The sequence below is a fragment of the Macaca mulatta genome, chromosome 6, assembly GCF_049350105.2.
Source record: "Macaca mulatta isolate MMU2019108-1 chromosome 6, T2T-MMU8v2.0, whole genome shotgun sequence".
Lineage (NCBI taxonomy): Eukaryota > Metazoa > Chordata > Mammalia > Primates > Cercopithecidae > Macaca > Macaca mulatta.
This window is the reverse complement of record NC_133411.1, coordinates 34977619-34991651: the sequence shown is the minus strand read 5'-3', so window position 1 is coordinate 34991651 and position 14033 is coordinate 34977619. Positions and strand designations below refer to the sequence as shown.

The following is a 14033-nucleotide window of genomic DNA, read 5'->3' as shown; positions in this document are numbered from 1 at the left end:
TTTCTGTTGTAGTTCACTAATGAAGAAATGAGAATCCTTAATCAGAGTGGCTAATCGAATGGTCTGTTATTTAGTCTTCCTAGTTCCATTTTTACCCTGTGCGGCCAGCAGAGATTCATCCTGCCCTTATTTCAAGCCCTTAGTTTTGTTCTCTAATAATGCGGTTGCCTGGAATTTCTCAGTTGGTTTCTGTGAAGCTTTGCCTTGCTCAGTGTGCTCTGTGGAATGCTGACTGCCTGCTTTTCTTGTTAACCCATGGGAGCTGTGAGACATTGCAGGCCTTTGATTTTCTTTAAGTGAATGAGGTCCCTGACTTGGAGACAGAAGGGAAGTCATAATCAGGCAGGAATACTTCTCAGTTGTGGTGAATTTTTAAAATATCTCCTTCATAGGGCAGAATTTTTCTGCCTAAGACTGTTAAACATTCTTTAAGCACCTTATTTAAGCATTTCTTATATAAATTCTTATGTTACCCATAACCATGACAGTTAACTTATGAACTTACGTAACAGTTCATTGGCATTTCAGGGAGAGAAAAAGTAGTGGCTTGGAGTTTTACTGATGTGAGAGGTATGGGTTTCAACAAATGATGATAGTAAAATAAAATCTTATTATCTAATATACATTCAATATTTGTAGTTATTGAAGTCAATGTCAATGTTCTTTTGAGCTAGCAAATAAAAATGAATTGTGTAACAAGGGTCTAGTTGCTTGTAGGAAGGAGTTTACATCACAGGAGTATGAAAACTAGGGCTTTAGTGAATTGGCTGAGTTGAGTTTGCTTTATTCCCTAGTCTCAGTATGTGAAGCCAACCCTGATCTTATGAGGTGCAGGAAGCAGAATTTTAGAGGGAGTTAATATTCATGATTGGATGAGTGGGTTACAGAGAGGCTTTGGATTCAGGTTCCAAAACTTTTCTCAGGGTGCCTCTGTGTGCATTCAGCATAGTACTAGGACTTAGGGTACATAGTGGGCATATGAGGATGCGTACATACATCGTTTTGTCCTCACTACAACCCTATACTATAATCTTTTGCCATCATGAAGATGAGGACAAGGAAACTGAGGCTTGAGAAGGTTAGTAGGATTGTCCATGATCACTCAGTAAGTAAACGTTAAAAGCAGGATTCAAAACCAGTTCCAGTTTTGATGGTGCTGTTGATGTTGTGATTGTTTTTGATCACACACACATACACACACACACAAACACCCACACACTTCAATGTGTTTGAGCTTCTATAGTCATGAGACGCAAGCTGTCTTTGACAAAGCCTTCATTATGAAGGATGGATTTGAATTCATAGAGCATGAAAACAATTGAAGAAACCAAGAGATCCAGAAAGAAAAAAGGTAAATATTTAGTGGGAACCGAAATTGAAAGTTGGCTAAGCACAGCAACATGGCACAAGTATACATGTGTAACAAACCTGCACGTTATGCACATGTACCCTACAACTTAAAGTATAATAATAATAAATAAATTTTTAAAAAAAAGAAAGTTGGCTAAGAATGGACTCATTGACAAGAGAGATGGATATACAATTCCTACACTTCTCTTCTTCCTGTGAAGTGAATGTTTGCTACTTGTTTAGGAGAACTGTAAGTGACAAGCTCTCTATTGAGTCACAGGATTGTTATCATTTTTTGTTATTAAAATCAATGTTATGTCTAATTTGGGGAGGATTATAATTTATATGCTAATGTGCAATTGAACTTGTACTGTTATCATTCTCACTTAAATGGTTATTTTAAAAAGGGGACCTTACCAGTATTTTAAAGACTGCGTCTACAATGCCTTGAAACTTTCATATGCTGTAATTAAATGTTCACTGTCTTAAGTATCTAATCTTAAGTTTATACATAATAGGAAATACTATAATTTTTGCCATAAGTCATTACAATGAGCTATGTCTTCAATTGTTTTATCTAAGTCTTTCAGTTGTCTAAACTGAATTTTTGAATCAAATTAAATTAACCATAACAAATTCCATCGATTTTATAATCTCGATATTGAATTGAGAAAATGATTAGCTATGTCATTTTCTTTTAGACATAAGGAACATTGCTTGTTCCTTATATTGAGGCATAATTTTCATTCAAGATGAGTACTCCTGTTTAAACTATAGGAAGACAGTTCTTTCAAAGGCACTTAGTTGACCTTTCACTGCTAGTATCCGATGAGATTTAGTAAGTATTTACTGCTGCATGGCAACGTTCTGGTTGCTACATGGGGAAAGGCATTCAGAATGGTCTGGAAACAACATTTTGAATTTAGTTCTCATATATTTTGGAATGCGACTGATTTTTACTTTGTGTCTTTTGAAGTAAGTGCTTCCAGATAAACAGTTAACTTAGTGCTGTGGCAACATACTGATTGATTGGCATCCTTAATTAGCTGGAATTTCTTTTGGGACTATATTTAGTATAGAAGAGAAAGGGAAAAATAGCAAGCCAAATAAAAAGCCAATATCAATTATTTTTCTTTAATTTCCAGGGAAAGATCAAAGTCACATAGACTTAGCTGAACGTGTTGTATTTCCTGCATTTGCAGTGTCAATAATGATAACTGCTCTTAAAAGGGTGACTGATTCGAACCCCCTCCACAAGAGATATTACAATATCCTATGTCAAAGAAAGATTTTGTTATTTCAGTAATTGATTTTCAGAGTTAACGAGTGTGTCACTGAAGAGGAATAGTTTGGGATTTTTACTGCAAAGGAGATATCACCAGTTAGGGACCCAGCAGGAAACAGCTAGCACAGTCAAGCTGACAACCTTGCCTACTTTCAAAGATACGGGTAGGGTTTAGGGAAATTAGGAAAGGTAATTTATTGCCCCTGCCCATTAACAGTGGAGGGTCAGGGGAATCAGGCTACCATCCCTAGGCCTAAAGAACTAAGGGGAAGGAGCAGTTAAACAAAGAGATAGTGCCTTCATTTCCCAAATCTCATGGGAAGCCACAGCAATTCACAGGATGAGCTTCTTGAGGTTGACAGCAGGGAAGAGAAGTGGGCACAGTGGATCTGGAGGGAAAACAGAAGAACTGTAGCACAAGAGAAGAGAACATGAAAAATCAATACAATCCATCATGGTTGGACTATAGCAAGCCAAGCTCAATTGCAGCTCTGGGTCCTGACTGGAGGAAAGAAGAAAGCTCACATTTATTGAGTGTTCTTTCCATTACTCATGGTATATAACAAACCACCCTTAAATTAGTGTAGTAAAACACCCACCCCTTTATTATGCCACAGATCCTGTGGGTCAGAAATTGAGACAGGACACACTGGGTATGCTGTGCCTCTGTTCCACTATGTTTGGCACCTTGGCTAGGAAGACTCAAATGCCTGGGGGCTTGAACCATCTGAATGCTCTTTTATTCATGTGACTGGCACCTGAGCCGGTTGATCCAAAGGCTAGGTTCATCTGGGACTGACTGTCGACCTAGATGTCATTCCAAGGGTGCTGAGTTTCCCCACTGTGGTAGCTGGAGTGTCCTGAGAGTGAGACACAGATGCAGCAGATGAAATTTCTTGGCCTTTTCTAATCTGGCCTCTGAAGTCACACAGCATCACTTCCGCATTTAGTTCAAGGCCAGAAGAATTAGACTCAGTGTCTCAGCGAGGGATGACAAGGTCATATTGTAGAAGAGCACGCTGAACAGGAGAATATTGTTGCAGCCACCTTTGGAAAATATGAGCTGCCACGTGCGCACTCACGAAGGCAATATGAACTGGTATCATTTTGAAACATTCTGACAATTGTTGCAACAAACCATTTTCTAGGTTAACCATAAAATTATATTAACCAGATCCTTTCATTATCCAAGGTTTCCAATGATTAAACTTTGTCTTCCCTTTATGGAGCATTGCTTTTAAATGTAAGAGATGCTTCCAGGATAAACTAGCTGAGCTTCCTGCCCTCCAACAGCGTGAGTATCACTGTTCTCATTTTCCCACAGACTAAACCCAGTGATGTGTAGAAGGGAAAGTAGGGACTAGAACTCAGGACCCTTGGATTCTATTTACTTTCTTTTTTTTTTATTATTTAACCAGAAATAGATAAGAAATGAATCGATAAATTAAATTTTACCAAATGAACACACAAGTATCAGATGAGAAAGAAGCACTTGGCCAGGTATTGCTATCCTATAACGTCAGGGAAGTCGACCTACTGGGTTGGGGCCCTCATTGGAAGATTGGGCTTAGCTTGGTACCTGGCACATACAAGGGCTGTCGTATATAAGAATGCAGTTGCCGAGAGAAGAGTAATGGTCACCAGGACCTTTAATGTCAGTGGAGAAACTCTGACACATAGTTATCCCTTTTCCTTTTGCCCTTGATGACATCTTCCTGGCCTATCCGTTCATCTCCCAGCTGGTGCAGTGGACTGACCCATGCAATGTTATGAACTTTCTGAAGGGGATTTTATGTAAGGTTTTGTGCCATTCTGGAGACAGGAACACTAAGCACACTTATCTTTGCTATTCATGCACAGATACAAGCCTTTGGGGACTGTTTCCAACCTATTACAGTCATCTGACAGTCTTTTTCATGTTTTGACATCAAGAATTTGCCAAACCACCCAAGCTTCAATGAAACTTCTAAGCAGCTAAACGTTTTTTTCCCCTACTCTCCAATGGCAGATGCATGTCAGCTTCTCTGATATCAACGATCCAACTCTCTATTCCACTGACATCTGTTAGTTGAGAAAGCCTGAGTGGTTGAAGGTTTACTTTTCTCTTGAAAACACAATTTTCTCCAAAAAAAAATGTTCTTTTTTAAAGGATTTACTTACTGTTTTGCAACCCCTACTGACACTTTTTTAAGTGACAAGATGCCATCTGGCATCAGGGGGATTTGGCTGAAGCGAGTCCATGCTGAGGCAGAGCGAGGTGGTGGGTGGTAGGACAGCAGGTTCCAGGTCAGTCCTGCCAGCTGTGTGACTGTGGGAAAGCCCCTCAGTGTCCTCGGCGGTAAAGTGAGGAGGTGATCAGCTCACTGGATTGCTCAGGGCCTTTCCAGTTCTGGAGTTCTGTACACCAATGAGCCCACACAAGGTCTAGACATCCTGAGAGCTCAGGGTGCCAGCCTTTGTACAGATTGCTCTGCCTTTCAGGGGTCTTAGTCTTTAGTATTCTCACCCAGTATTTCACAGGTTACATTGAAGCACTAGCCCGTACAAGGGAGATGCTGAGTTACTTCTTCACTGCCCCTTCACTTCAGTCCATGACAGTCTGGCCGTTCCTCTACGTTCCCTTGCTAATGATGTCCTAGTTATCAAAGTCAGTGGTCCTTTCCCTTTCTCAACCTTTGTGACTTCACTGTGCCTCAGTTTCTTCACCTGTCAGATAATGATAAGGATGGTGCTGAACTCATTGGGTTGTTGAGAGGTTTGAGTTATTATACATCATAATAGATAGCAGGTAATATATTAATGATATAAATACACATAGTTTAGAACAGTGCCTGGGACAAGGCGTCATTTGCCTATAGACTCTGTGTGAGTCCCTTACTTGCACTAACTGTCTGGTCTCTGAAGGCAGCAGGATTATCAATCCTTGCTATCAAATCCCTGTATTTTAAAAAACATAACATCTCAAACTTCGCAACATTATTTTAAATTGTATTTCAGTCTCTAAGAGTTTACCGACCTCAACTAATATAAAGATACCTGTCTCTTCTATCCTTTAATTAAGCTAATAATGTAGCAATTGCCTCGTAACACCTGTTGATGACATCTACTTTCATTATTAGTAGCAGTAGTATTTTGGAGATGGAGTCTCGCTCTGTCGCCCAGGCTGGAGTGCAGTGGCACGATCTCAGCTCACTGCACCCTTCGCCTCCTGGGTTCAAGCGATTGTCCTGCCTCAGCCTACCGAGTAGCTGAGATGACAGGAGCCCACCACCATGCTTGGCTAAGTTTTGTATTTTTAGTTGAGACAGGATTTCACCATGTTGGCCAGGCTAGTCTCAAACTCCTGACCTCAAGTGATCCACCTGCCTCTGCCTCCCAAAGTGCTGGGATTACAGGTGTGAGCCACTGCGCCCAGCCTACTTTCATTATTTAAATCTCATTTGTTTTCCATCTGGCGCGTGTGTGTTAGTGTCATCTCCACGGCTGGAATGTAATCTGTGGAACAGACTTTACCTCCTACCTCTATGACCTGCAGTTTTTCCTAGGCAAGCTCTCCTCCTCCCCTTGCCAGTTGCAGCATGAGGGTGAATCACAAGAGGTCCCCATTCTTCATCCCTTCTTTAAAAACCAAGTAACTTTTGAACAACTTTCCCATCAGCCGTCAGCATGATCGTTGACATGGTCAAGCACCTCACCTGACCATGAGCATGTGGGCTCAGGATTCAGTACATGTGAATCTTTCTGTCCGACCCCAGGTATCCGCCGCCAGACTGCCCATTGCATAAAGAAGGGCCGTGGGATGGTGAAAGCTACATTCTGTGACCCAGAAACACAGCCCAATGGGAGACAGAAGAAGTGCCATGAAAAGGCTTGTCCACCCAGGTAACCATCGCTAACAGCTGGAGCTCTGTGTGTCTGCCTACAGTGATGTCTGACTCAAGAGTGACCCAATGCTTGCTGATAAAGAAATAATGTGTGGCTTTGTTATTTGGATAAACACAAGAACGCTGTTAGAAGTTTCTGTGGCTATGCTGTTGGAGCCTGTGGCAAGCTGTGAGGACATATTCTCCCAAGAGCAGTATTTTCACAAGGTGATGTGTTCTGTGTTTAATTATTTGGCAAGACTAAGTGCCAAAGCATTGGTGAAGAGAATGCTAAGTGGATCACGCAAAAGTAGTTTCGCTAATAGAGTTGTCTTTTCCAAGGGCTTTACCAGTGCAACTCCAGCCTTCAGATGAAAGGTTGGCACCTTCTAATCACAGTGCCCACTTGTACTTCAGGCTGCCCAGAAGAGGGGGCTCAGAGAGCAGGTTTTCCCAACCTCGACATTACTGACATGTGGGGCTAGCTGACTGTTTGTGTGGGGGGTTGCCTTGTGAATTGCAGGAGGCTTAGCAGCATTACTGGCCTGTGTTTCCTTAGATGCTGGTAGAACTCCCTCCCTCCCAATCCAGGCTATGACAACTAAAAATGTCTGCAGACATTGACAGATATCTACTACAGGGTAAAATCATCCTCAGTTGACAGTCACTGTTATAGAGATATTCAGCAATATTCAGGGTATTGCTAACCACATTGGTTCAAGAGATTGGAATCCTAGAAGGTAATTGGGATGTTATTATGCCAGGCTTATGTTTAAAAAGAGAGAGAGAGAAAAGAAAGGAAAAAGAAAAAGGAGGAAGAAGGAGAAGAAGAAAAGAAGGAGGGAAAGAGGGAGAGGAAAGAGGGAGAAAGGAAGGAATATTGGTTGATTTCCAGAAAGTGTCTTCATTCTCTGGCGACCTTAAACAGGGATGTATTTATGTTGCAGAGTCCAGCAAGCGTTCATCCCAGTTCTACGCAGACACACTATGAGGCATTTAAACAAGGGGGAGACTCATTGGTATCATAAATCAAACAGGTGACAGGGCGGATTCTAAAGAAGAGCTAGAATGTGACAAATATCCAAGAACTAGGTTAGAAAGAAGAGTCAAGACAAGACTCTTGTCCTGAAAAAACCGATGTCAGTCTCTTAGCGGTCCAAACTGGCAGGACCCAGAGGCCAGGGTATTCTCAACTCAGAGAGAGGTTTATTTTCTCTTCTGTTCTGTGGCTTTTTCTAGGTAGGAGCTGGACCCCACCACTATTGAAGCAGGAAAGCAATGTGTCATCGCCTCGCCTTGCTCTAGCTCCTTCCTGTGGCTCTTTTGCCAGGAAGAACTAGAAATGACCAGGGAAGATAAGGCTAGCACTAGGTTTTATATGAAATTGCAGTTATGTTACTTTCTCAGGGAAGAATGAACCAGGAGAGAGAACCTTTCTTAGAGCCAGTCCATCGCCTACTACTCCACAGAATTCATGAATTGTGAGATTTTTGGCTCCTGAGAATGTTAATTAGCATAATATAATCCTTACAGGTTCAATTTCTGAAAATGTGCTCTCAAGTAGGATATGATAAGCTAAGTAGAATTCCATGAAACATTCAGATATAATGGTTGTATTAGTCCTTTCTCACACTGCTAATAAAGACATACCTAAGACTGGATAATTTGCAAAGAAAAAGAGGTTTCAAGGACTCACAGTTCTAAGTGGCTGGGGAGGCCTCACAGTCATGGCAGAAGGCGAAAAGCATATCTTACATGGCTACAGACAAGACAGAACGAGAGCCAAGTGAAAGGGGTTTGCCCTAATAAAGCCAACAAATCTTGTGAGACTTACTCAGTAGCACGAGAACAGTATGGGGCAATGTGCCCCCGTGATTCAATTATCTCCCACCGGGTCCCTCCCACAACGTGTGGGAATTATGGGAGCTACAATTCAAGCTGAGATTTGGGTGGGGACACAGCCAAACCACATCAATGGCCAGTTTACAAAAGTCCTTTTTATTTACGACTGCATTTTAGCTTCTACAGATATTTATGAAATAGTCATAAGACAGGGTATGGGTATTACTCTGAGGTGCTATATGAGGAGATAAAGGTTCAGAGAAATTTGATGCCATACCCTAGGGGAAATGGCTGCAGAGAAAACTAGCACTTCTTTTTTTACATTTTACTTTAAGTTCTGGGATACATGTGCAGAACGTGCAGGTTTGTTCCATAGATGTACATGTGCCATGGTGGTTTGCTGCATCTAGGTTTTAAGCCCCACATGCATTAGGTATTTGTCCTAATGCTCTCCCTCCCCTTGCCCCCCAACCCCCTACAGGCCCCAGTGTGTGATGTTCCCATCCCTGTGTCCATGTGTTATTGTTCAACTCTCACTTATGAGTGAGAACATGAAGTGTTTGGTTTTCTGTTCCTGTATTAAAAACTAGTACTTTTTAAGAACCCACTATTTTTCAAGCTGTTTCCACATAACCATATCATTTAAACCTGTAAGCAACCCTAATTTGTAGATACGTTTATGCTCATTATACAAATGAAGACTCTAAAGCCTTCACAAAAATTTTCCTCGGTCACTTAGCTACAAGTTTTAGAGTCAGGATTTGAACCCAGATCTGTCTGCTCTGCTGCCTCTGTATGTGCTGCTACACCATGCTGCTGCCTAGGATCTCAGGATAAGCAGGTTTCAGTGCTAGAACCAGAATCCCCTACATTTAAACTATTTCTCTCACATTAAAACACAATAAAAATGTTATGAATGCGCAGAAAAGGCTGACTCCAAAACTAAGTCATGCCTCCAGGTCCAAGAGATTCTCCTGCCCCAGCCTTCTGAGTAGCTGGGATTACAGGCATGCACCATCACATCCAGCTAATTATTGTATTTTTAGTAGAGATTGGGTTTCACCATGTTGGCCACACTGGTCTCAAACTCCTGACCTCAAGTGATCCACCCGCCTTAGCCTCTGCAAGTGCTGGGATTGCAGGCATGAGCCCACGTGCCTGGCGATTTGCCTTTTTAAGAATAAATAATAAACTAATATTATTTATTTTTGCAAACTTAGTTCACTAGTTTCCTTTTATATGAATTTCAAGCTGCAATATCTTCTCCTGTCACCTAATTTCCATGATCTCTGAAAAGTTCATACCCATCACTGAGACCTGTCATTTCTTTTCCCAAAAAATTTCCTGTGCAAGGTTTAATCTTACTTATTTCTTCAGTAAATCTTCAGTAAATAAGAAATTTCTTCAGTAAATAAGAACAAATCTTATTTTTTCTTCAGTAATATCTTGTTTTTACAGCCAATTTCAACATTCTGTGTTCTTCCCCAAAGGAGTATTTGAGACAGATTTTTTTAAGATTTAATCAAAACTTTTGATTAAACATAAAAAAAATGTATTACATAGCCAATGGCTTTCAGGATGAAAGCCTTATAGAGCTTGTTCCAGGAGAGAGAAGACTGTCAAGAAAGAAATTCTTTGAAAATTTAATATATCTGATTCCAGAAAGAGGTTATTTGAGTCCCTTCTCCCTACTGACTTCTCTCTGAACTTTGGTTTTCAGAAAAGCAAAACTCTGCTAGGTCACGGCTGTGGCGGTGCCTAGCATATCCGAAGTACTCAATAAACCTCTGACAGTGACTTTTTAAAACTGTGGCAGCTATATGTAGGTTTCAGTCCACAGAATAATGGCATATGACTTAAATCGAGGTTTCTCAACCTCAACACTATTGCTGCTTTGAGCTGGAGAGTTTTTTGTTGTGGGTAGCTGTCTTGTGCCAATGTAGGAGATGTAGCAGTATCCCTGGACTGTATCCACTAGATTCCAATAGCAACCCACCCCCCCTTCCCTGTCACCACCGATTTGTGATGATGAAAAATGTCTTCGGACATTCCCACATGTCCCCTGGGGAGGGAAGCTGCAGAAATCTCTGCTGATTGAGACCTTCTGATCTAAATGAAAGCAATGAGATCATTGAGACTGGGAAAAGCCCATGAAAGAGGGAAAAAGGACTGAGCATGATGTGTGTAGGGGACAAGAAAGCTAGGGAAAATGAGGCTAAAGGAATGGGATATAATGGGAATATGGAGACAATGTGTACACAGGACCAGGAGGTAAGAGTGCTTGCACTGTAGTCATGGTTTTGTCAGAATGTGAAATGTTTAGTTGAATTGGATTTTGGAATGTAAATTCTATTAGGAAAAAGATTCGTACAAAGAAAGATTATAATTATAAAAGTTGATTTCTTAAAGGAAATTACTATTCTCAGCAAGGGTTTAACCAATTCAGTTTTGGACTTTCATTTTTCTGAGTAATGAAATTTAGAAAGAGTGAGGTGTCCTGGTTTGTTGGCGATCAGCGCTGTTGACGCACATACTGATAGGGGAATCAGTAGAAGCTACTGATAAAAGAGGGGTTATTTTAAAAATAAAAGAAAGGTTCAAAGGGTCTCTAACCCATCCCTTCTACTTGATCTCAGAGAAGACTCATATCCAAACTACAGTAAACTTTTACAGAATTCCAGAACAACTACAGGCTCTTCAAAGATCTCAAACATAGGCACACACATGTACATACACACACACACACACACACACACACACACACACACACACTCTTAGTCATTTAGATAAAACATAAAATCTCCATAAATGTAAAAACAGTATTCTATTAGAAATCTCCTACAAGAGGTGGGGTTATGGCAAACACCCAAAAGAATGAATGGACAGCAGAGAACAGCTGGACCATGGCTCCTGAGCCCCGGGCCTGGAAGACCTTTACAGCAAAAAAAAAAAAGAAGAAGATGGTTTTCACTTTAATCTTGTGAGAGTAAGACTAAGCTGTTTTAGTCTGTTTTGTGTTGCTGTACCAGAATACCACAGACTGGGTAATTGATAAAGAACAAATTTATTTCTTGGCCAGGTACGGTGACTCACTCTGTAATCCCAGAGCTTTGAGAGGCCAAGGCAGAAGGATCACTTGAGCGCAGGAGTTTGAGACTAGCCTGGGCAACAAAGCAAGACCCTTTCTCTATAAAAATAAAAATAAAAAATAAATTTCTTTTAAAAAGAAACATTTCTCACAGTTCTGGAGATTGGATGGCCAAGATCATGGTACCAGCATTTGATCTGGCGAGGGCCTTCTTGCTGTATCCTTATAAGGCTGAAGGAGGAAGGGCAACAGAGGACAAATATTTGTGTCCTCGTGTAGAGAGTGAAAGGGAGTAAACCACTCCCAAATCCTTTTTCAAGTGGCCTTAATCCATTCATGATGGTAAAGCCCTCACGACCTAGACACCTCCCATCAGACCTCACCTCCCAACACTGTTATATTGAGGATTAAGTGTCTAACACATATGTTTTAGGGAACACATTCAGACCACAGCAAAATCACAGGCAATATGTTCCCTAAGGGACTGTAGAGAAAACTCCAAGAAGAGAAAACAAGAACGTCCATTATCACTTTGTAGTGATACAGCTGAAAGCCCTATAGCAAGTACTTAGATAAATTAAACTTTCAATCAACTCAGATTAAGGCCTTTTCAGAATGGCATTTTATAGATTCTCTTGGCCTGACCTCCTTTAGAAAAGCCTGAGGTAGGACAAAGTAATTAGATTAATACAGTGGGGCACTTATTGGTTTCACATCATACTGTTCCAATATTATTAGCTCTTTACCCACTAAGGTTAAACACCAAAGATTAAATAAGTAATCTCAATTACTTATTAAATGAAGAATATGATTGAATTGAGGAATTGCTTTCTTCTGATATTTTTAACTTGAGACTAAAAGTGTCACAATCAAAAGAAATTGTACAGAAATAAATTCAATATTTAGTAAATAAAAGTAAAAAGTTTTATCTTTAAAATTACCAAAATTCAATGCTGTCTCAAGTCAGGAGACTTTCTTGAAGTCAGGAATGAAGGACTTCCCCCAGTGTACTATTTTCCCATGAGAGATAAAAGTGTCCCACTTGTTACTATACGGAGGGATGGAAAAGTGGGCTGTGCAGAGGAACAACAATGGACCCAAACCACACTGAGTGAAGACACCTGTTCTATCTTCGGTGCTGGGGAAGATTTGCACAATAATGGAGAAGAGGGACAAGAGATGGCTCCCTGCCATTTTCAAAAGTTACTTCTGTGTAACCAGTGGGCCCACATCCTAGATTCTTGAGTAAAAAATGATTTTATTTAAGTTTATTCTTTTTCTACTTATTTCTTATCAAAGGGAGCAGTGAAAATATTAACAAGTAGACTTCAGGAGATAGGGAGAAAAATAAAGGCAATGTCCCTAATTGATCACTTCCTAAATAATTTAAAAATTTATGTTAAAGTGCCTACTTTCCATTCAATTAAGAGCCAGGAGACCTAGAGTCTAATTGGACTCTTTTACTCAATAGCACGGTCAAAATAACAACAAATCATAACAAATGCTTGAGTTTTGTTATATGTCAGGCTCTGTACTATACACTTTACATGAACTGGTCTTTCATTTAATGCGCAGCAACGCTCATATATTTTTACACCCATTGAATAGATGAGAAAGTGAGACTTAAACTTGCTTCAAGTTGCACAGCAGAAAGAGGGCATGCATATATTTTTTTTTCTCATTCAAAAACATGCGTATTTAGCAACTGCTTATGCCAGGCACTCTGCTGAGCTCTGGAGTTTTGATTGAAGACACCGTGGCCCTGTCTGCAGCACGCCCCCTAGTGGGTTGGAGTGTCTCCATGGCCCTCCCAGCCCTGTGATCTGCATTTCTGCCCCTGCTTTCTCAGTGGTTGAATGGAATGTATGCTTACGTTGGCGATCTTCTCTCACATGTCCATGTTTGCCTGCAGGTGGTGGGCAGGGGAGTGGGAAGCATGCTCCGCGACATGCGGGCCCCACGGGGAGAAGAAGCGAACCGTGCTGTGCATCCAGACCATGGGCTCTGACGAGCAGGCTCTCCCGCCCACAGACTGCCAGCACCTGCTGAAGCCCAAGACCCTCCTTTCCTGCAACAGAGACATCCTGTGCCCCTCGGACTGGACAGTGGGCAACTGGAGTGAGGTGAGCTCAGGGCTCAGAGGGGAAACTGGCATTATTCAAGCTTCATCAGCCTCTGCCTGCCTTCTCATTATCCAATCCAAAGTGACCCTAGGTAAAATTGCAAAATATCCCTGGCCTGCTCATTTTCCATTCATACGGGATCTTGCTCTCACTTGCTCAATGGTCAGCTTACTACCTGACAGGGGTGAGGTAGACTCCGCCCCGCCCCCCTCCCCCACTACAGGATCACAACGACTAATTAATAAATCAGAAGCTTGGCCGGGCCTGTTGTTAAACCATTGGTAGCAGATCAGGGACCTCCCAGGCACCCCAAAAGTGATTTATAAAACATTGACCAGCACATCACTATAGTTAACCCAAACCAAAAGAGTGTCACTTGACACTAAGAAAAATCCCCTCAAATTATCCATCTGTTCACCATGTGTCAAGGCCAAACCAGACCAAGGTTTATAACATCTATTATAAGACACATAAGTTCAGAT

The 14033-nt window shown here is 41.2% G+C and overlaps 1 protein-coding gene across 1 annotated transcript in view; it reads left to right on the top strand.

Annotated features, from left to right (window-relative positions):
- The window catches only part of ADAMTS12 (ADAM metallopeptidase with thrombospondin type 1 motif 12), a 377381-nt gene that overhangs the window by 304563 nt on the left and 58785 nt on the right, over positions 1-14033 (top strand). The window contains exons 17-18 of the mRNA XM_015139808.3: positions 6391-6517; positions 13341-13551. Coding sequence (XP_014995294.3) covers positions 6391-6517; positions 13341-13551 — 338 coding nt within the window. The remainder of the gene's footprint in view (positions 1-6390; positions 6518-13340; positions 13552-14033) is intronic.